Source organism: Biomphalaria glabrata, chromosome 2 (assembly GCF_947242115.1).
Source record: "Biomphalaria glabrata chromosome 2, xgBioGlab47.1, whole genome shotgun sequence".
In the NCBI taxonomy this organism is placed as follows: Eukaryota; Metazoa; Mollusca; class Gastropoda; family Planorbidae; genus Biomphalaria; species Biomphalaria glabrata.
In genome coordinates, this window is record NC_074712.1 from 29,651,419 (window position 1) to 29,675,012 (window position 23,594).

Consider the following 23,594-nt stretch of genomic DNA (forward strand, 5'->3'; position numbering starts at 1 on the left):
CTTGGGCATCGCAACTTGTGTTTGGGATAAAGATATACCCAGCTTCCTCCCTCCCTTATATTTCTATAGTCTCGGGGACTTTCGTCCTGTGCATAGACCGTCGCGCTAGATACTTGCTTTCTCAAGTTAGGTGACTAGGAACTAGACTCTTTTTTTTTTCACCTGATAAAAAATCTATTAAAAAAAAGTAAACAAACCGTATAGGATCATCGCATGCATTTATTTGATTAAGCCGAGTCCAATCATCAAAGAAGGCCTGAACACTTACATGTAGCGACACAACCTAATAACCTATGGGCAGTTTAGACCAAAAGCTCGCTGTCACATCACGGCTCTGTACTACCCACATATTGCCACGTCACAGCTGTGTACTACCCACATATTGCCACGTCACAGCTGTGTACTACCCACATATTGCCACGTCACAGCTGTGTACTACCCACATATTGCCACGTCACGGCTGTGTACTACCCACATATTGCCACGTCACGGCTGTGTACTACCCACATATTGCCACGTCACGGCTGTGTACTACCCACATATTGCCACGTCACGGCTGTGTACTACCCACATATTGCCACGTCACGGCTGTGTACTACCCACATATTGCCACGTCACGGCTGTGTACTACCCACATATTGCCACGTCACGGCTGTGTACTACCCACATATTGCCACGTCACGGCTGTGTACTACCCACATATTGCCACGTCACGGCTGTGTACTACCCACATATTGCCACGTCACGGCTGTGTACTACCCACATATTGCCACGTCACAGCTGTGTACTACCCACATATTGCCACGTCACAGCTGTGTACTACCCACATATTGCCACGTCACAGCTGTGTACTACCCACATATTGCCACGTCACAGCTGTGTACTACCCACATATTGCCACGTCACAGCTGTGTACTACCCACATATTGCCACGTCACAGCTGTGTACTACCCACATATTGCCACGTCACAGCTGTGTACTACCCACATATTGCCACGTCACAGCTGTGTACTACCCACATATTGCCACGTCACAGCTGTGTACTACCCACATATTGCCACGTCACAGCTGTGTACTACCCACATATTGCCACGTCACAGCTGTGTACTACCCACACATTGCCACGTATAGAGGCCTACCTCAACGAGTGGTCTCAATGTCGATGTCTTCGTTAAGATGTACATTTTCACACTCAGAAATTTAGAAGAGAGTCTCGTAAATAGAGAAAATGGTTGAGTAAGTTTATGAACTTATCCACGGCTCTTTTTCTTCATTGGCCTCATCGGTGGGCTTCCTGAATGTCTTAATTCGCATTGGTGGGCTTATTGCTCTCTCTAACCTCACTGGTGGGCTTATTGCTCTCTCTAACCTCACTGGTGGGCTTATTGCTCTCTTTAACCTCACTGGTGGGCTTATTGCTCTCTCCCTCTACCCTCATTGTTGAGCTTTTTAATCTATGCTTAGATGGGCGTTTTACTCATACTCTTTATCATCATTGCTGGGGCTTCTTAGTATCTTGATACAAATGTGGTGAGACTCATTATTTTATACACGTTGATTTACATTGGTTGGGGATATCTGGCCTCCGTGTAGACAGTATAGAAGCACTAATTACCATTCGACAGCTCCGCTGACTTGGACTTGTACACCTAAACTGTAGTGAGAATGACTGCATATTATTTTGGTGAGTTGAAAGGAGGAGGCGTGAGGGAAGTTGCCTCCGGGAAAGCGCAAGAAATATCAAATCAGACGCCATTTTGCCTCATTGGCATAGAGGAAAGCAGGTGGCAGAAGGTGGTCATTGAAAGAGACAGTTTTCTCGAGTTTCGCGGGACACACCTTTGAGACTAAGAAGTGCCCTTGTCAAAAAAAAAAGGTGCAGACATCGAAAAGAAAACTTAAATAGACCCTTCGGACAATATATATTGTGGCAAAATATGCAGGTTGCAAGTGGGTCTTCTGAAACATTGCACTTATCTTTAATCTTCCTAATCGAAGACAAAATATTATCATTTTATTATTATTATTTTCATTGTTTTCATTATCCTCATTGATGGCCTTTTTAATCTCTCTCTTTATTATCATTGGTTGGCTTCCTTTTTTCTTTATCCTCATTGATAGTCTTCTTAATCTGTTTTCCTCGATGGGCTTATCATTGACTTCATCAATGGATAAGTCTTCACCACATTCCTTCTTCTCATCACGCAATTAAAAAAACCCATTGACTTGTACTTTCAACATGAACGCACAAGTTCACTGCGTTGTTTACAAGAGAACACAACAGTTTGTATTTCTTCCTTTGTAAATCTTTCTGCCAGACCTTTGAATCTGTTGACCCCACAAACTTGGGAAAGGAGGGGGGTCTGCTTTAAGTGTACCACGCACGATACGCCGCTGACTTTTGTTCATGTGGGTGAGTTTTATCTCATGCCTGGCCTCTTTATCTTAACGAGATTTATTCGTGAGGTGTTCCAGTGGATCAGCTGTACAATCTCGGCCTCCAGACATTTGGATTTGAACGAATTTTTTTTTTTCGTTAGTCCTGGCCAAAAACTAAATAAATATTTTATTGTTTCTTTATGAACTCTTGAAACAGGAGGACAACGAGATGATAGTCTGGAGGATAGGTTTAGTTTTTGTATTACATTCTGGAGGATAAGTTTAGTTTTTGTAATACATTCTGGAGAATAAGTTTAGTTTTTGTATTACATTCTGGAGGATAAGTTTAGTTTTTGTAATACATTCTGGAGGATAGGTTTAGTTTTTGTAATACATTCTGGAGGATAAGTTTAGTTTTTGTATTACATTCTGGAGGATAAGTTTAGTTTTTGTAATACATTCTGGAGGATAGGATTAGTTTTTGTAATACATTCTGGAGGATAAGTTTAGTTTTTGTATTACATTCTGGAGGATAAGTTTAGTTTTTGTAATACATTCTGGAGGATAGGTTTAGTTTTTGTAATACATTCTGGAGGATAAGTTTAGTTTTTGTAATACATTCTGGAGGATAAGTTTAGTTTTTGTAATACATTCTGGAGGATAGGTTTAGTTTTTGTAATACATTCTGGAGGATAGGTTTAGTTTTTGTAATACATTCTGGAGGATAGGTTTAGTTTTTGTAATACATTCTGGAGGATAAGTTTAGTTTTTGTATTACATTCTGGAGGATAAGTTTAGTTTTTGTATTACATTCTGGAGGATAAGTTTAGTTTTTGTAATACATTCTGGAGGATAAGTTTAGTTTTTGTAATACATTCTGGAGGATAGGTTCTGTTTTTGTAATATTGAAAATAGAAATTCATTTATAAACACAATATACACCCAGAGTTACCAAGTACTTGGAAGACCTATACTTTATACCCACAGAGTTACCAGGTACATGGAGGACCTATACTTTATACCCACAGAGTTACCAAATACTTGGAAGACCTATATTTTATACCCACTGAGTTACCAAGTACATGGAGGACCTATACTTTATACCCACTGAGTTACCAAGTACTTGGAAGACCTATACTTTATACACACTGAGTTACCAAGTACATGGAGGACCTATACTTTATACCCACTGAGTTACCAAGTACATGGAGGACCTATACTTTGTACCCACTGAGTTACCAAGTACATGGAGGACCTATACTTTATACCCACAGAGTTAACAAGTACATGGAAGACCTATATTTTATACCCACTGAGTTACCAAGTACATGGAGGACCTATACTTTATACCCACTGAGTTACTAAGTACTTGGAAGACCTATACTTTATACACACTGAGTTACCAAGTACATGGAGGACCTATACTTTATACCCACTGAGTTACCAAGTACATGGAGGACCTATACATTGTACCCACTGAGTTACCAAGTACATGGAGGACCTATACTTTATACCCACAGAGTTACCAAGTACATGGAGGACCTATACTTTATACCCACTGAGTTACCAAGTACATGGAGGACCTATACTTTATACCCACAGAGTTATCAAGTACATGGAGGACCTATACGTTATACCCACAGAGTTATCAAGTACATGGAGGACCTATACTTTATACCCAATGAGTTACCAAGTACTTGGAAGACCTATACTTTATACCCACAGAGTTACCAAGTACATGAAGGACCTATACTTTATACCCACAGAGTTACCAAGTACTTGGAAGACCTATACTTTATACCCACAGAGTTATCAAGTACATGGAGGACCTATACGTTATACCCACAGAGTTATCAAGTACATGGAGGACCTATACTTTATACCCAATGAGTTACCAAGTACATGGAAGACCTATACTTTATACCCACAGAGTTACCAAGTACATGGAGGACCTATACTTTATACCCACTGAGTTACCAAGTATTTAGAGGACTTATAATTTATACACACTGAGTTACAAAGTACTTGGAGGACCTATACTTTATACCCACTGATTTACCAAGTACTTAGAGGACTTATAAGTTATACCCACTGAGTTACAAAGTACTTTATACCCACAGAGTTACCAAGTACTTAGAGGACTTATAAGTCATACCCACTGAGTTACCAAGTACATGGAGGACCTATACTTTATACCCACTGAGTTACCAAGTACATGGAGGACCTATACTTTATACACACTGAGTTACCAAGTACATGGAGGACCTATACTTTATACCCACTGAGTTACCAAGTACATGGAGGACCTATACTTTGTACCCACTGAGTTACCAAGTACATGGAGGACCTATACTTTATACCCACAGAGTTAACAAGTACATGGAAGACCTATATTTTATACCCACTGAGTTACCAAGTACATGGAGGACCTATACTTTATACCCACTGAGTTACTAAGTACTTGGAAGACCTATACTTTATACACACTGAGTTACCAAGTACATGGAGGACCTATACTTTATACCCACTGAGTTACCAAGTACATGGAGGACCTATACATTGTACCCACTGAGTTACCAAGTACATGGAGGACCTATACTTTATACCCACAGAGTTACCAAGTACATGGAGGACCTATACTTTATACCCACTGAGTTACCAAGTACATGGAGGACCTATACTTTATACCCACAGAGTTATCAAGTACATGGAGGACCTATACGTTATACCCACAGAGTTATCAAGTACATGGAGGACCTATACTTTATACCCAATGAGTTACCAAGTACTTGGAAGACCTATACTTTATACCCACAGAGTTACCAAGTACATGAAGGACCTATACTTTATACCCACAGAGTTACCAAGTACATGGAGGACCTATACTTTATACCCACAGAGTTACCAAGTACTTGGAAGACCTATACTTTATACCCACAGAGTTACCAAGTACTTGGAAGACCTATACTTTATACCCACAGAGTTATCAAGTACATGGAGGACCTATACTTTATACCCACAGAGTTACCAAGTACATGGAAGACCTATACTTTATACCCACAGAGTTACCAAGTACATGGAGGACCTATACTTTATACCCACTGAGTTACCAAGTATTTAGAGGACTTATAATTTATACACACTGAGTTACAAAGTACTTGGAGGACCTATACTTTATACCCACTGATTTACCAAGTACTTAGAGGACTTATAAGTTATACCCACTGAGTTACAAAGTACTTTATACCCACAGAGTTACCAAGTACTTAGAGGACTTATAAGTCATACCCACTGAGTTACCAAGTATTTGGAAGTCCTATACTTTATACCCACTGAGTTACCAAGTACATGGAGGACCTATACTTTATACCCACTGAGTTACCAAGTACTTGGAAGAGCTATACTTTATACCCACTGAGTTACCAAGTACTTGGAAGAGCTATACTTTATACCCACTGAGTTACCAAGTACATTGTGACCTAAAGAGGATTCATGAACCAATAGGATTAGCTCACATTCCCTAGTAGCGGGTATAGCTAAAATATTCTATTAGAATTATAGCTAGACTTAGGTACTTTAGGTCAACAGATCAGTGTTAAAAGTGTGCTGGCACGTTCGTCCAGAGGTGTACTGGGCCCTTCTTGTACTGCCTAGGTTATTAGGTATAACCTCCAGGTATACAATTCAACTAATGTATGCAACAAAAGACTTTACAAAGTCGCAGATAAACATATATACAAAGTTTATTTACATGAATAAAATAAAGGTGTAAATACATGGCCATTAACTCACAGGCCGACACAACAAAAAGTAAACAAAGATACTCAAAAATAATATGGAACAGCCCTAGTCATATGTTACATTATCGTCACATTCTGGAGAATACACATTTACAAGAGTAAAAAAAAAGGTCACAGGCCTCAGGTCAACACATGACCACTTTTGGCTACTCTAGGGTCACAGGCCTCAGGTCGAAACACGACCACTTTTGGCTACTCTAGGGTCACAGGCCTCAGGTCGAAACACGACCACTTTTGGCTACTCTAGGGTCACAGGCCTCAGGTCGAAACACGACCACTTTTGGCTACTCTAGGGTCACAGGCCTCAGGTCGAAACACGACCACTTTTGGCTACTCTAGGGTCACAGGCCTCAGGTCGAAACACGACCACTTTTGGCTACTCTAGGGTTACAGGCCTCAGGTCGAAACACGACCACTTTTGGCTACTCTAGGGTCATAGGCCTCAGGTCGAAACACGACCACTTTTGGCTACTCTAGGGTCACAGGCCTCAGGTCGAAACACGACCACTTTTGGCTACTCTAGGGTTACAGGCCTCAGGTCGAAACACGACCACTTTTGGCTACTCTAGGGTCACAGGCCTCAGGTCGAAACACGACCACTTTTGGCTACTCTAGGGTCACAGGCCTCAGGTCGAAACACGACCACTTTTGGCTACTCTAGGGTTACAGGCCTCAGGTCGAAACACGACCACTTTTGGCTACTCTAGGGTCACAGGCCTCAGGTCGAAACACGACCACTTTTGGCTACTCTAGGGTTACAGGCCTCAGGTCGAAACACGACCACTTTTGGCTACTCTAGGGTCACAGGCCTCAGGTCGAAACACGACCACTTTTGGCTACTCTAGGGTCACAGGCCTCAGGTCGAAACACGACCACTTTTGGCTACTCTAGGGTCACAGGCCTCAGGTCGAAACACGACCACTTTTGGCTACTCTAGGGTTACAGGCCTCAGGTCGAAACACGACCACTTTTGGCAACTCTAGGGTTACAGGCCTCAGGTCGAAACACGACCACTTTTGGCTACTCTAGGGTTACAGGCTTCAGGCTTACACTAGCCACTTTTAGCCAAAACAAAAACAAAATGGTCATGATGAACTATAGGCTTCAGGGAAACCTATGAGCCTACAAGCTTCATAGAATCCCACCTACAGACATCCGTTTGGTAAAGCCCATCTGATGATTCAATACCGGTTGAATCCCTCAGAGACAAGGCTATAAAAATATGTAAAGTCCATCTGATGATTCAATACAGGTTGAATCCCTCAGAAAAAGGTTACAAAAATATTTCACGTTTGGGAGTACCCCAGGATGCAGAACATCAGGGCAAAAAAGATACTGCCTGGAAATCATTTGAGGCTATATCTATTAATAAATACATTATATAAAATACAATAATACTAAAGATATACTTAGCCCAAAGATCTCCAGAGCAGGGCACACTTCTACGAGTACCCCATGACACACGACCACTAACAGAAAAAAAAATACTATTCACAACACAGGTCAAGTGGTCAAGCTGGTAATTCAGGAGCAAGTGGCAACTAAACACAGTTTGCAAGGCCTTTTATAAACTACATAAGGGGAATCACTCCTAACTATACAAGTAATCAAAAATAGTTATTTCCCCATTATGTCACATACATGGAGGACCTATACTTTATACCCACTGAGTTACCAAGTACTTGGAAGACCTATACTTTATACCCACTGAGTTACCACGTACTTGAAAGACTTTTACTTTATACCCACTGAGTTACCAAGTACTTGGAAGACCTATAAGTTATACCCACTGAGTTACCAAGTACATGGAGGACCTATAAGTTATACCCACTGAGTTACCAAGTACTTGGAAGACCCATACTTTATACCCACTGAGTTACCAAGTACTTGAAAGACCTAAACTTTATACCCACTGAGTTACCAAGTACTTGGAAGACCTATACTTTATACCCACTGAGTTACCAAGTACTTGGAAGACCTATACTTTATACCCACTGAGATACCAAGTACATGGAGGACCTATACTTTATACCCACAGAGTTATTCGTAATGGCCTCTATGTCATTGCAACTCTTATTATGCCTAATTTATTTTGTCGGAATACATGTCCCGCAAACCTTATACTACGCTCTGTCACAACCTTACCAATGGGTCGACTCCCAGTTCGGCAAAGCATTTACTTGATTGAGACTCGATCTCTATAACTGACTCCTAAAATCCGTATTATCCATCTTTGTTGAGCTTTCAATTTCGGTAGTTTATTAATGGAGTCCAGCCGCTGGTAGAAATTTTCTAGCCTCTATTTGCCACTCTTTTGAAATGAGGTGACTGTAGTTTGCTTTAGATTTTAGATCGAAAAAGGAAGTTTTATCGTCTAAATCATCTGTTTGGGGTTTTAAACTAAGATATCTCTGGAGTTGTTTTTTTTTTAACCCTATTTAGCTACCCTCAACGAATTCGGTGAGTGTAGTTTGCTTTAGAATAATATTGAAGAGGGGGCTTTCAACCTCAAAACTCTCTATAGGGGGATTTTAAACTCAAACTCATCTGGAGTGGTTTTAAACTTTAAAAAACGCCATCTGGAAGAGAGGATTTAAACTCAAAACTTACCAAGTACATGGAGGACCTATACTTTATACCCACAGTTACCAAGCACATGGAGGACCTATACTTTATACCCACTGAGTTACCAAGCACATGGAGGACCTATACTTTATACCCACTGAGTTACCAAGCACATGGAGGACCTATACTTTATACCCACTGAGTTACCAAGCACATGGAGGACCTATACTTTATACTCACAGAGTTACCAAGCACATGGAGGACCTACACTTTATACCCACAGAGTTACCAAGTACTTGGAGGACCTTTAAGTTATACCCACAGAGTTACCAAGTACATGGAGGACCTATACTTTATACCCACAGAGTTACCAAGCACATGGAGGACCTATACTTTATACCCACTGAGTTACCAAGTACATGAAGGACCTATACTTTATACCCACAGAGTTACCAAGCACATGGAGGACCTATACTTTATACCCACAGAGTTACCAAGTACTTGGAGGACCTTTAAGTTATACCCAAAGAGTTACCACAGAGTTACCAAGTACATGGAGGACCTATACTTTATACCCACAGAGTTACCAAGTACTTAGAGGACTTATACTTTATACCCACTGAGTTACCAAGTACATGAAAGACCTATACGTTATACCCACAGAGTTACCAAGTACATGGAGGACCTTTAAGTTATACCCACTTACCAAGTACTTGGAGGACCTATAAGTTATACCCACTTACCAAGTACTTGGAGGACCTTTAAGTTATACCCACTTACCAAGTACTTGGATGACCTATAAGTTATACCCACTTACCAAGTACTTGGAGGACCTATAAGTTATACCCACTTACCAAGTACTTGGAGGACCTATAAGTTATACCCACTTACCAAGTACTTGGAGGACCTATAAGTTATACCCACTTACCAAGTACTTGGATGACCTATAAGTTATACCCACTTACCAAGTACTTGGAGGACCTACAAGTTATACCCACTTACCAAGTACTTGGAGGACCTATAAGTTATACCCACTTACCAAGTACTTGGAGGACCTATAAGTTATACCCACTGAGTTACCAAGTACTTGGAGGACCTATAAGTTATACCCACTACCAAGTACTTGGAGGACCTACAAGTTATACCCACTTACCAAGTACTTGGAGGACCTATAAGTTATACCCACTTACCAAGTACTTGGAGGACCTATAAGTTATACCCACTTACCAAGTACTTGGAGGACCTATAAGTTATACCCACTTACCAAGTACATGGAGGACCTATAAGTTATACCCACTTACCAAGTACATGGAGGACCTATAAGTTATACCCACTTACCAAGTACTTGGAGGACCTATAAGTTATACCCACTGAGTTACTAAGTACTTGGAAGACCTATACTTTATACACACTGAGTTACCAAGTACATGGAGGACCTATAAGTTATACCCACTACCAAGTACTTGGAGGACCTATACTTTATACCCACAGAGTTAAGAAATACACGGAGGAGCTATACGCTGTTGAAAGATTCAGATGAGTTACTAATGGCTTATGTTCTTATCTCGAATTTGGATTTTAAGGACTTTTAGAATGTCTCTAAGAGTTCACCCAACTGTGATGGGTGCCAGATATTTATTTGGGAAAGTAAATGGAAACGCCTTGGCTATTTAACTTTTTTTTTACGGGGATCCATTGAGTCCTATTTTTATAAATATTTTTTATTATTTTGTGTGTACATTCCAAAGTCTTTTCACTTTTTTTTTTAAGATTTCGATGCCAATAGGCCAAGACACACTTAAGGCAACGCCCCTAGGTATATGAGCTACTGGTCATGCTACATCTTACCCTCGGTGTCTTGAGAAGAATTATGTCACTAGCACCTAGATCATAGTACTGCTTATAAGAACTAACGTGCGATACTTAAGTCCGATTTAAAACTGAACGAATGAGCATGGAAAGCACGGGCTGGGAGAAGGGAGAGGGTTAGGAAATGGGTCTTACCTGGAGAACAGGTGTTGTTAAGATTTGCTTAATAGACCTTTGACTCTTCTGCCCCACTGCTTTGGTACTATAGTGCTCATTGATGCCTGTACACAGAAACGAATATTATGAAACATGACTGATACCTTAGCCTGATAATAAATTCTGAATAAAACTAAATTATGAAGTGATCCAATTTTATACAGTGGAGTTAAAATTATACTAATTTTTGAATGCATGGATAAATTTCGATAGGTGTGAATTGGTTACCGCATTATGAGCCTATCTGTTCAATTCCTTACTGATCTACTCTACCCAAGTTAAACAGGCTAATGACGGGAACATAACAGCTCTTGGCTATTTATTCTATCAATCCAAATCAAACCATTTTATCAACTCCAGAAAAACTGTTATATCAACCACAAGTTAAATCATTTTATCAACTCCAGAAAAACTGTTATATCAACCACAAGTTAAATCATTTTATCAACTCCAGAAAAACTGTTATATCAACCACAAGTTAAATCATTTTATCAACTCCAGAAAAACTGTTATATCAACCACAAGCTAAATCATTTTATCAACTCCAGAAAAACTGTTATATCAACCACAAGCTAAATCATTTTATCAACTCCAGAAAAACTGTTATATCAACCACAAGCTAAATCATTTTATCAACTCCAGAAAAACTGTTATATCAACCACAAGTTAAATCATTTTATCAACTCCAGAAAAACTGTTATATCAACCACAAGTTAAATCATTTTATCAACTCCAGAAAAACTGTTATATCAACCACAAATTAAATCATTTATCTACTCCAGAAAAACTGTTATATCAACCACAAGTTAAATCATTTTATCAACTCCAGAAAAACTGTTATATCAACCACAAGTTAAATCATTTTATCAACTCCAGAAAAATTGTTATATCAACCACAAGTTAAATCATTTTATCAACTCCAGAAAAACTGTTATATCAACCACAAGTTAAATCATTTTATCAACTCCAGAAAAACTGTTATATCAACCACAAGTTAAATCATTTTATCAACTCCAGAAAAACTGTTATATCAACCACAAGTTAAATCATTTTATCAACTCCAGAAAAACTGTTATATCAACCACAAGCTAAATCATTTTATCAACTCCAGAAAAACTGTTATATCAACCACAAGCTAAATCATTTTATCAACTCCAGAAAAACTGTTATATCAACCACAAGCTAAATCATTTTATCAACTCCAGAAAAACTGTTATATCAACCACAAGCTAAATCATTTTATCAACTCCAGAAAAACTGTTATATCAACCACAAGTTAAATCATTTTATCAACTCCAGAAAAACTGTTATATCAACCACAAGTTAAATCATTTTATCAACTCCAGAAAAACTGTTATATCAACCACAAGTTAAATCATTTTATCAACTCCAGAAAAACTGTTATATCAACCACAAATTAAATCATTTATCAACTCCAGAAAAACTGTTATATCAACCACAAGTTAAATCATTTTATCAACTCCAGAAAAACTGTTATATCAACCACAAGTTAAATCATTTTATCAACTCCAGAAAAATTGTTATATCAACCACAAGTTAAATCATTTTATCAACTCCAGAAAAACTGTTATATCAACCACAAGTTAAATCATTTTATCAACTCCAGAAAAACTGTTATATCAACCACAAGTTAAATCATTTTATCAACTCCAGAAAAACTGTTATATCAACCACAAGCTAAATCATTTTATCAACTCCAGAAAAACTGTTATATCAACCACAAGCTAAATCATTTTATCAACTCCAGAAAAACTGTTATATCAACCACAAGCTAAATCATTTTATCAACTCCAGAAAAACTGTTATATCAACCACAAGCTAAATCATTTTATCAACTCCAGAAAAACTGTTATATCAACCACAAGCTAAATCATTTTATCAACTCCAGAAAAACTGTTATATCAACCACAAGTTAAATCATTTTATCAACTCCAGAAAAACTGTTATATCAACCACAAGTTAAATCATTTTATCAACTCCAGAAAAACTGTTATATCAACCACAAGTTAAATCATTTTATCAACTCCAGAAAAACTGTTATATCAACCACAAATTAAATCATTTATCAACTCCAGAAAAACTGTTATATCAACCACAAGTTAAATCATTTTATCAACTCCAGAAAAACTGTTATATCAACCACAAGTTAAATCATTTTATCAACTCCAGAAAAATTGTTATATCAACCACAAGTTAAATCATTTTATCAACTCCAGAAAAACTGTTATATCAACCACAAGTTAAATCATTTTATCAACTCCAGAAAAACTGTTATATCAACCACAAGTTAAATCATTTTATCAACTCCAGAAAAACTGTTATATCAACCACAAGCTAAATCATTTTATCAACTCCAGAAAAACTGTTATATCAACCACAAGCTAAATCATTTTATCAACTCCAGAAAAACTGTTATATCAACCACAAGTTAAATCATTTTATCAACTCCAGAAAAACTGTTATATCAACCACAAGTTAAATCATTTTATCAACTCTAGAAAAACTGTTATATCAACCACAAGTTAAATCATTTTATCAACTCCAGAAAAACTGTTATATTAACCACAAGTTAAATCATTTTATCAACTCCAGAAAAACTGTTATATCAACCACAAGTTAAATCATTTTATCAACTCCAGAAAAACTGTTATATCAACCACAAGTTAAATCATTTTATCAACTCCAGAAAAACTGTTATATCAACCACAAGTTAAATCATTTTATCAACCCATAGTCAATCCTTTTTATCCACTCTTAGTTAAAGCGTTTTAGTTTACCATTCTATTAACCCTAGTCAAACCATTTTAGAGAACTCCAGTCAAACCATTTTAGAGAACTCCAGTCAAACCATTTTAGAGAACTCCAGTCAAACCATTTTAGAGAACTCCAGTCAAACCATTTTAGAGAACTCCAGTCAAACCATTTTAGAGAACTCCAGTCAAACCATTTTAGAGAAGTCCAGTCAAACCATTTTAATTGGATTTAGTTAATATTTGTCGATTGGCCTCCGAGCTTAGAGAGAGAGAGGGGGTGCACGAGTCTAAATCTCGGTGGAGGTTAGGATTTTAAACTTTCTAATGGTTGAGTGTGGTGGATGAATTGTGAAGCTCTAGGCTCGGGTTCAAATCTCGGTAAATATTGGGATCTTGAATTTCTAGGATGTCCCTGAGTCTAAAGGGTGCCACACATTAGTTGGGGAAAGTAAAGGCGGTTGGTCGTTGTGCTGGACAAATGACACCCTTAATTAGCCAAAGAAATCATCTAAATTGGGTGGGTTTTTGTTTTTTTTATCATCCACAAAATGTTTTAAATTAAAGTACTGTACTGACATTTTCAATGACTCCAATAATTTTAGTGTGGATTTATTGGCTCGTGCTAAAATAAAAAGCATTCAAAAGCCAAATCGTTTAGTTTAGCTGACGATCACCGGAAGCTGTTGGTTAATGAGGCGTTGTGGGCTATCAACTGAGAACCCCTTTCCACCCCCTTAGGTTTCATCAGATCCAGCCAATGACGAGGCAGGGCGCCAAGCGGTGAGATTACTGATGTCTAAACAAAATTTGTTCTGAAAATCTCCAGGCTTGTGACTGACCTGAACAAATGTATTTCAGGTGAAAGTGACGAAAAGAAATTCCAAGACGCATGAAGAACAGGTGATTCGTTTGTTACAGAAAGGTGATTTCTTTGGTGAGAGAGCTCTTCAAGGGTGAGTCACTCCAGATTGGGAGATTAATGAATTGAATATACAAACTACCGATTTAGCTCGTTTTCAACTCTCTTCGTCTGTAAGTCATTGCCTCTATATACATCTCTCTCTCCTTCTCTTTCTCTCTCTCTCTCGCTCAATTTTTTAAAATCACTAGTTCTCTTTTGTAACTTGCTCAATTTCTTTCTCGCGTTCACTCGCTTTCTCTCTGGACACATAAACACACGTTCTGTTTGTCTTAGTGCTGTTTGGTTTCTTGGTCACTAGACTTGCATTAGTACACTGATTCGGATTTAGTCTATATTTTATCCTTTCTACACACTCTATCCTTTCTACACACTCTATCCTTTCTACACACTCTATCCTTTCCACACACTCTATCCTTTCCACACACTCTATCCTCACACACTCTATCCTTTCCACACACTCTATCCTTTCTACACAGTCTATCCTTTCCACACACTCTATCCTTTCCACACAATTTTTTGTACACGTTATTTCTCTCACACCCAATCTCGGATCACGTTGAACATTTGGCCCAAGTATTTCTTGTACCCGATAAAACAAGAATCAATACAAAACAGTAACCAATTTGTTAATTTTTTTTTTGTAATTATTTTTTTTATCCATCAAGGGTATGACATTGTACTTGACAGATGGGATCCAAACGAATTGATATAATTACTCATAATAAGCTTTGTTTTTTTTTTCAAGTGTTTTTATATATTATTTTTGTTTTATATTTCTAATTGTATCCAGTGAAGATGTCAGAACAGCCAACATTGTGTCAGCTGATACCAACGGCGTGGATTGTTTGGTTATAGACAGAGAGTAAGTAATTCAACTTTAATATATGCTCTCATTGGATGAGTAACTTTTATCGAGCTTTGACCAACTCACTCTATCGGGTCCAAATAGTGGACATGTTATTTCTCCCACTTCCCAACTCGGATCCAGTTGAAACTTGTACAGTTATTTATTCAGACATCAATACATTTAAAAAAACAAACTTAATTACTTAATCATTTTGTGTTAATTAATTTTGTTTTAGATGGCCTTTTGTCAATAGGAACATCATTAGGTCGTTGGCAAAACACTAACACTAGGCTAATGAAACCTTTTATTTGTATACTAGCTCAGTAGCCAAAGGATGGGTCTTCTATCATGAAATCTCTAGTTGGAATTCAGACTCCATTCACTTTTTTCTACTTGCTTTTGAAAAGGCAGCACTGAAATCTCCCGGATATCATAACACACACCCCATCCAGTCAACTGGTCCACAAAGTGATTGGACCATAGTGCACTGAGCATGCTATAAGCATGAAGGTTGCGTAAAAAAAATACAATTAATAAAAATAATTTCAATCTCAAAAATGTATTATTGTTAGTTTAGATCTATTAAAAATTAATTCCATGATTGATTGAAAATTAGTTGATGCAATTTCACTCAATATAAGCGAGGTTTATTAAAAGTATTTTTATATTGAACTTTTTTTTCTGTCAATACTACTTGATGAGACATCTTGTAATCCAAACACTACTCAGTGCTTACTGAATGTACAAGATGGATGCTGCCAAACTCTGTTTATAATAGTAGTTGTTTCAAGTAGAGCTATGCATGAACGGTAGACCTATTGAAATGGCAGATACATTGGAATGATGCTTTACAATCAATTATACATTAGATATATAAAAAAAAAACAACTATCCAAAATACTTTGAGAAAAACACCCAACACTGATGACATCTACAAAATATTTAATTTATTTCCCTCTCAGACTGACGAAACTGGCTTTAGATTTGAATACTAGGCATCAAGGTAGAGTACGTGGGAGTAAAACAAAAAATACTGAAAGGTAGACAGGCATATCTCGTATCAATCTCTTTGACTGAAGAGTCTCGTTGTCAGGATCCACAGGGTGTGCCCCCATTTAACCTTGTCTGTTAGAACCTGCCTAAAAAATCAGGAACAGTCAAACGAGTAGACTTGCCCTACTTAACTCCTTCTTTATCTCTCCACTCCATCTCCCCCCCCCCAATTTCTTTACTGTGCCAATGCAGTGGTTAGATAATCTCTGCTTAAAAAGCCATGCAAGTGCCGTCTATGTTAGAATGGTTTCTTTATGCCCAGTAAATTATTCGTACACGCCCCGGGTGCAACAGAATGCAAGTCATCAGCTGAACCCAGCACATCTTGATAACTAAATGGGCGCCGAAGCACAAGGCCGCCCTCTGTATCTACACTCCATTTCAAAATGGTAGCTCGTATTACATGGCTCTACCGCAGTTTTCGAAGTCAGTTCTGTCTGTGGCATCTAGACTTCAGAATTTTTAATACTGGCACATGAGTGTGTGCAGAAACTAGAGAATTTCTTTTCTTTTATATGTTACCGTTTAGAATAAAAATATTCCTGGGTGTATTATATATTGAATGTGGATGTCCTCCTACTAAGGCACAAAATAGTACACAAAATAAACAAATTTTCTATAAATTATTTCCTGAACAGATTCTTAAAACTTGGCATTTATCTTGTGTAGGTCTGCCTCATACTTTTCTACGTTGCGTTCATGTATCTTCAATCTTAATAGAAAATAAGCAGCCAAATAAAAGGAATACAATGAATGTCCCTCTCTATCATCAGAACATTATTTGTTTGTCTCCACGTGAGCATGACAGAATTGTGTCTTTTTCAGCGGCTTCGGAAATGGTCTGTTTACATCTCCAAAAAACTAGAAAAAAAATATTTAAAATCCGATTTTCTGATATTTTGTCGCTTGCAGAGTTTAGGTGAAACGGCTACTTTATTATGTCTTCTGAAAGCAGACCGTTTTGCGTTAAAATTAAATTTATAAGGTCAGGGTCACATTGAACCTAATTTTCATAACAATGAGCTCATTAAATGCTAATGAAAATTAACAATGTAATAATAATAGTTGTGTATCAAGGATTGGCCTTATTAGTCATATGAAAAAATCGTCTCTCCAGAAGTAAAATGCCACACCATCATCATCATAATGATAATAGTTAATAAAACAGTGACTTGGGCAACACTCTGCTCCGCACAGGTCAATTTAGGAAGGAAAGAAGTAGAATTGTGGTTATTGATAGCCTGTGTTCTGAGTTTGTGTGAAAACACAAACTCTCTTTGTAATCTCGTTTTTATTCTTTTACTTGCAAATGATTTGGTTTTTCCATGCACCCCCCCTCGAGCTTTAAACCTCGTTCTGAAAATGAGAACGATAATAGCTGATTGTGGTAAATGTCCAGGACTTGAAATGTCAAGGTTTTTTTTTAAACGTAAAAATAACTCGAATTAGCCTTCATGACTTCAAGTTTGGTATAATGAGCATAATTGTAGATGTATTACCTTTGCAATAACAAGTACTGACATTATAATTATATTAATCAGAGTATCGGTCTGACTCAACTTGTAGACTGTGTTTCTAGAGCCACGTTTACAAGTACTATGGAAGTGTCGCTGCTTGGGGAAATTGTGGAGGAGGTCAGGACCATTAGAACTAAGCTTACATCGTACACAGTCATAAGGTTTCAAACGTGCCCCAGACACTACAATTAGGTTTCAACCTTTCTCGAAAGGCTTGAATAAAACCTGCCTTGGATACAAATAATAGATTTTATTGTGGAAATAAACATAAGAGTTTGATGTGAATAGGCCTACAACTAATAGTGCTTTCTGTGGATACTACAGCCATTAGGTCTGAGACTGCTCCACTCTCATAGTTAGTTGAAGTTACCCGTAGGCCTGGCAGCAATGAGCCCCTTCAAGCCATTGGTTATCTCGTCACTCCGTCTAGGCTAGTGGCGTCATGCTGAGACCTCCACACATTGAATTAGCTCACACTTTCTTGTCATGGGTGGAAAGTGGCAGGAAGCTAGTCAAAAACTCAAGTTAGAAAAATGAATCATTAATTTCAATCCGAAATTTCGCACATAGCAGGATTGTTGGCTAGCGAAGTTGGTTGAGCGTCACACTAATAACGCGATTGAGCGTCACACTAATAACGCGATTGAGCGTCACACTAATAACGGTCACACTAATAACGCGATTGAGCGTCACACCAATAACGCGATTGAGCGTCACACCAATAACGCGATTGAGCGTCACACCAATAACGCGATTGAGCGTCACACCAATAACGCGATTGAGGTCACACCAATAACGCGATTGAGCGTCACACCAATAACGCGATTGAGTGTCACACTAATAATGCGAATGTCTTGGGTCTAAATGCCAAACCAGTACATTTGCGGTTTTTATTTTTAATTGTCAACTACAAATAAGTTATGAATATTTAGTTACTATATTACTGTATTTCAACATAAAGTAGGAATTGATTTTTTAATGCATATTACTTATTTTCTCTACTAGGTCCTATCTGCAGTTAATTAGCACATTGGACAATTTAAAACAAATTTATGAGGACGAAGAAGATAAGGCTGGGTAAGTGTTTCCCTTCTGAGTTTGTTAGACACAGTTTATAAGACGTTCAAACTAGTGCTTCCTGGTCCAGGGTTTATTAAATAGGATTATTGGAGAGTATTTACATTTAGGGTTTAAGTAGGTCATGCGGGTCAAAGAAATTGGTTTCAACAGAAAGGATTGGAAATGGATGACTGACAAGTCCACATTGTATGTAAGTAATAACAAATTTGATTTTTTGAAAATGTATGTCCTTGGTAAATGGGTTAACTATGAAAAAAGGTGGGGGGGGGGGGGGGGTAGAGAGGGTAATACTCAAGCTTATTGTGTTATGCATGGGATTAGACTGGGATCTCGATTATTAGGACAAATTCTAATGGGTACATGGACTAGCTGACCACATGACCTGGTCACATGACTTGACCACATGACCTGGTCACATGACTTGACCACATGACAGTCTAGTTAACTGGTGCCCATAAGATGAGCTTAACTTCATCTGTCCATAGACCAAACAATCTGAAAGGGAATTATTTTACTTCTTTTTTTTTCCCCCTGTTTTAAAAGAAAACAAAAGTAGAAATAGAGCTATGTTGTAATGTACGTTTTTATAAACTTGAAGCAAGTGAGAGAGTAACAAGCTGAAGAAAATAACAAGGAGTTTGAAAGTAACAGGTAAAAAAAAAATTGTTTAAAAATAACAAGTGAAAAATTTGACAAAAGAAAACAGAAACTTAATAAAAAAAAATTTTTCAGTATTTTAAATCACACAAGTAGAAAGTCCACAAACTTGATTGAAAGTCTCTGTTCCTTTAAAATATTTATTGAAAGAGTGCAGCCCCTTCAGTTTTATGTCTCGTCTGTCTTTGATGAGAAGCTTTGATGAACTAAGTTGTAGAAGGTTAATGTGCAAGTTTGTTTTAAGTGGGTAGATTTTACACAGCATTGTGGGTTTTTCCTAAAACTCGCATTGAGATGGACATGCCGGTGGATCTGTTCTATGTGAACGAAAAAAGAGAGAAGGAGAATACATAGACATTGTATAAGTGACCGTTATAGGTGGACACGAATAGAGAGATCAATAAATACTTAGATGTATATAGACAGACAGACAGACAGACAGACAAACATAGATAGATAGATAGATAGATAGATAGATAGATAGATAGATAGATAGATAGATAGATAGACAGACAGACAGACAGACAGACAGGCAGGCAGGCAGACAGAGATAGATTGATTGATTGACTGATTTATATACACTGACTGATTGATTGATTGACAGTCTGGGAAAGAGAGAAAGATATATTTTCTTATCCTGTATAAATTGTTACTTTCCAATAACATCAACAAAATGTACTTCATAATACACGAAAGTGTTTCACTAGACGACATCCAAATACATGCCAGGTTAAATGTATCACGACATCTACATGCTTTTATCATTTCTCTTGAATGGGAACCATGTGAAGTCTTCTAGGGCCACAATGTCCGTCTGTGTGCCGCTGACGCCACCTCTGTGTTTGAACCTCATATCTTCAGATAACGCGAGATAGAGCATCCTGCGAGGGAAATGTAATACCTGACAGAACAGGCCAGATTCTTGACGGAATGTAGGAAATGGAGATACTCGCCTCTCGCTCAGAGATGCCAGGTTTTTCGTTCCTTTAGCAAAAAAATCACTTGCTTAAATAGTGAAGAGAAAAAAACGTTGGTAAACACAGCCGAGAGAGTGAGTGGTGAATGACAAAATGGCATTGTCTTAGACAGACGTCAGATGTTTACATTGACAAATTCGTCGTTCTGGGCTTCTGACTTGACAGCGATAAGACAACTCGTTTATCTGTTGTTTAGCGTCCACGCTCAGACGCTAGTAATAACTTGATTATTTTCTAACTACTTTCTGTTCACACGTTTTTCTGGCAACAGCCATTGTTGTACTTGTTTCTTTTTATGCCAGGACCGTGATGACTTCTAGTTGGCGAACAAAGATGGGATTGATATTTACATTTCAAAAGCCTTTTTTACAGCCCGATCCTAAGACATTGAAATAGTTGAAGACTTTCAGACCATGTGGCATGTTAGACAAACTCTTACAATTTTCATTAGTTCAACAATATTGCACAATTATTTCATCATCACATCAACTAAATATTTCAACACCCTTATCAGGGCCGGACTTAAATAATTAGAGGCCCTAGGCGAAATGAAATAGAAAAATAAAAAGAGAAAAATAAATTACGCCATTTATTTAAAATCTTGAAAGGAATGTCAGAGAACAGGGGAGCGAACATTGTATACCGGCAAAAAGCACAAATAACAAGCTTGAAAACTAAAGATTTAGAAAGTAAAATGTGGACTTAAGACTGATAGATCTATTTAGTTTCTGGCTTTTAACATACACCTCATTTATCAACTTTCAAACTTCTTAAACTTTTGTAATATAAAAACGTCGGTTAATTAATGTCATGTTTAAAAGTGTAGCAAGTATATCATATGGTTGTAAATATTGGGTTGTAGCGCATCAACTGTTGACAATTGTTCACTTATAACTTGTCACTTATGCATTACTAATGTGTATTGTACATTTAATGTTTGTACATTTGGTGTATTTAATAGATTTTTTTGGACATGACATTCAGAGTGCCGAATTAAATCCTTCAAGTCATGAACGAAACAAAACTGACTGGAAATGTCAAAACTCTACATGTTTCACTAATTCAATAACATGCATCACGCTTATTGGACGAGACAATGTTACAACCAAAAATGTTTGTCCTTCTGTTCAACTTAGCAAAAATAACTTTTTTTATAGGTTCTGTTTCTCTTTTCTACAATCATAATAAAAAGTCATTCATTTCTAACATACTTTTCAAGTCAAAACAACATAAATCTATCTTAACAGTCACATCAGCTTTCAACACTGACCTTTTACTTTTCACAGCCTTAAGTTAGTGTGAATCTTCATAGTTTCCAGTCGTTGAGTGACTTGAGATAGCCCTGAGATAGTTTTGAGATAGTTTTGATCTGCCAACGTTTGAAGATTTTCGCTTTAAACCCGCATTTAAAATACTGGTTCATGTTTTGTTTAGTATAATAAATAATTGTTTCAAGATTCAACTTGATCCGAGAATGGGTGTGGGAGAAATAACATGTACACACTTGTTACCAGACAGAGTGGGTTGATAGAAGCTTTGTCACAAGTGACTAAAAATACATTGTTTGAAAGAAGCTCAAGATAAATTGAAACTAAATGACCATAAAATACACCCAGACCATAAGCTGATAAGACTTAGGCGATACACAAAGCTTTGGTTGGTTACAGCTTTACTTTCTATAGAAAGAAACAAACCTTTCAACGTTCACATACAAACCCATATAAGAACTCATTGACGTGCAACTTGAATCTCGACATGAGAACTCATTGACGTGCAACTTGAATCTCGACATGACAACCCATTGACGTGCAACATGAATCTCGACATGAGAACTCATTGACTTGCAACCTGAATCTCGACATGAGAACTCATTGACTTGCAACTTGAATCTCGACACGAGAACTCATTGACTTGAAACTTGAATCTCGACACGAGAACTCATTGACTTGCAACTTGAATCTCGACACGAGAACTCATTGACTTGAAACTTGAATCTCGACACGAGAACTCATTGACGTGCAACTTGAATCTCGACACGAGAACTCATTGACTTGCAACTTGAATCTCGACACGAGAACTCATTGACTTGCAACTTGAATCTCGACACGAGAACTCATTGACGTGCAACTTGAATCTCGACACGAGAACTCATTGACTTGCAACTTGAATCTCGACACGAGAACTCATTGACTTGCAACTTGAATCTCGACACGAGAACTCATTGACTTGAAACTTGAATCTCGACACGAGAACTCATTGACTTGCAACTTGAATCTCGACACGAGAACTCATTGACGTGCAACTTGAATCTCGACATGAGAACTCATTGACTTGCAACCTGAATCTCGACACGAGAACTCATTGACTTGCAACTTGAATCTCGACACGAGAACTCATTGACTTGAAACTTGAATCTCGACACGAGAACTCATTGACTTGCAACTTGAATCTCGACACGAGAACTCATTGACGTGCAACTTGAATCTCGACACGAGAACTCATTGACGTGCAACTTGAATCTCGACATGAGAACTCATTGACTTGCAACTTGAATCTCGACATGAGAACTCATTGACGTGCAACTGAATCTCGGATTAGTTTCTTTCTTGATGAGTCAAAAGTCAAATTGAGAACAGAAATGTTAACGAACATCTCGCTGGTCTACAGAGCTCGCTACGGTCCTAGACAGAGCCATTAAATTGCAAAAGTTACAGAGCTCGCTACGGTCCTAGACAGAGCCATTAAATTGCTCTTTGTCATGTTCCAGGTTAGTTTCACATTGTTCAATTTCTTAAACTTTCTTCTTCTTCTTCATCGTTCTCATTGTTATGTTGGAGTGTTCATATGACTAGCCCAATACATGAGATGAACTGCGCAGTGGTTTCCAAATCAGGGAGCTCTCCATATAGTTTTCTTTCTATTGGGGTGATTTGGGGCCAATGTCTTATACGGGCCTCTTGGTAGAGAGAGCAGTTTTGGAGGACGTGGTCGGCATTTT

General features: G+C 37.8%; 1 protein-coding gene across 6 annotated transcripts in view; it reads left to right on the forward strand.

Annotated features, from left to right (window-relative positions):
• The window catches only part of LOC106065352 (cGMP-dependent protein kinase 1-like), a 206,452-nt gene that overhangs the window by 156,259 nt on the left and 26,599 nt on the right, over positions 1–23,594 (forward strand). For all 6 annotated transcript variants that reach the window (XM_056019966.1, XM_056019965.1, XM_056019964.1 and 3 more), the window contains 3 exons: positions 14,402–14,496; positions 15,256–15,327; positions 18,888–18,959. In XM_056019966.1, coding sequence (XP_055875941.1) covers positions 14,402–14,496; positions 15,256–15,327; positions 18,888–18,959 — 239 coding nt within the window. The remainder of the gene's footprint in view (positions 1–14,401; positions 14,497–15,255; positions 15,328–18,887; positions 18,960–23,594) is intronic.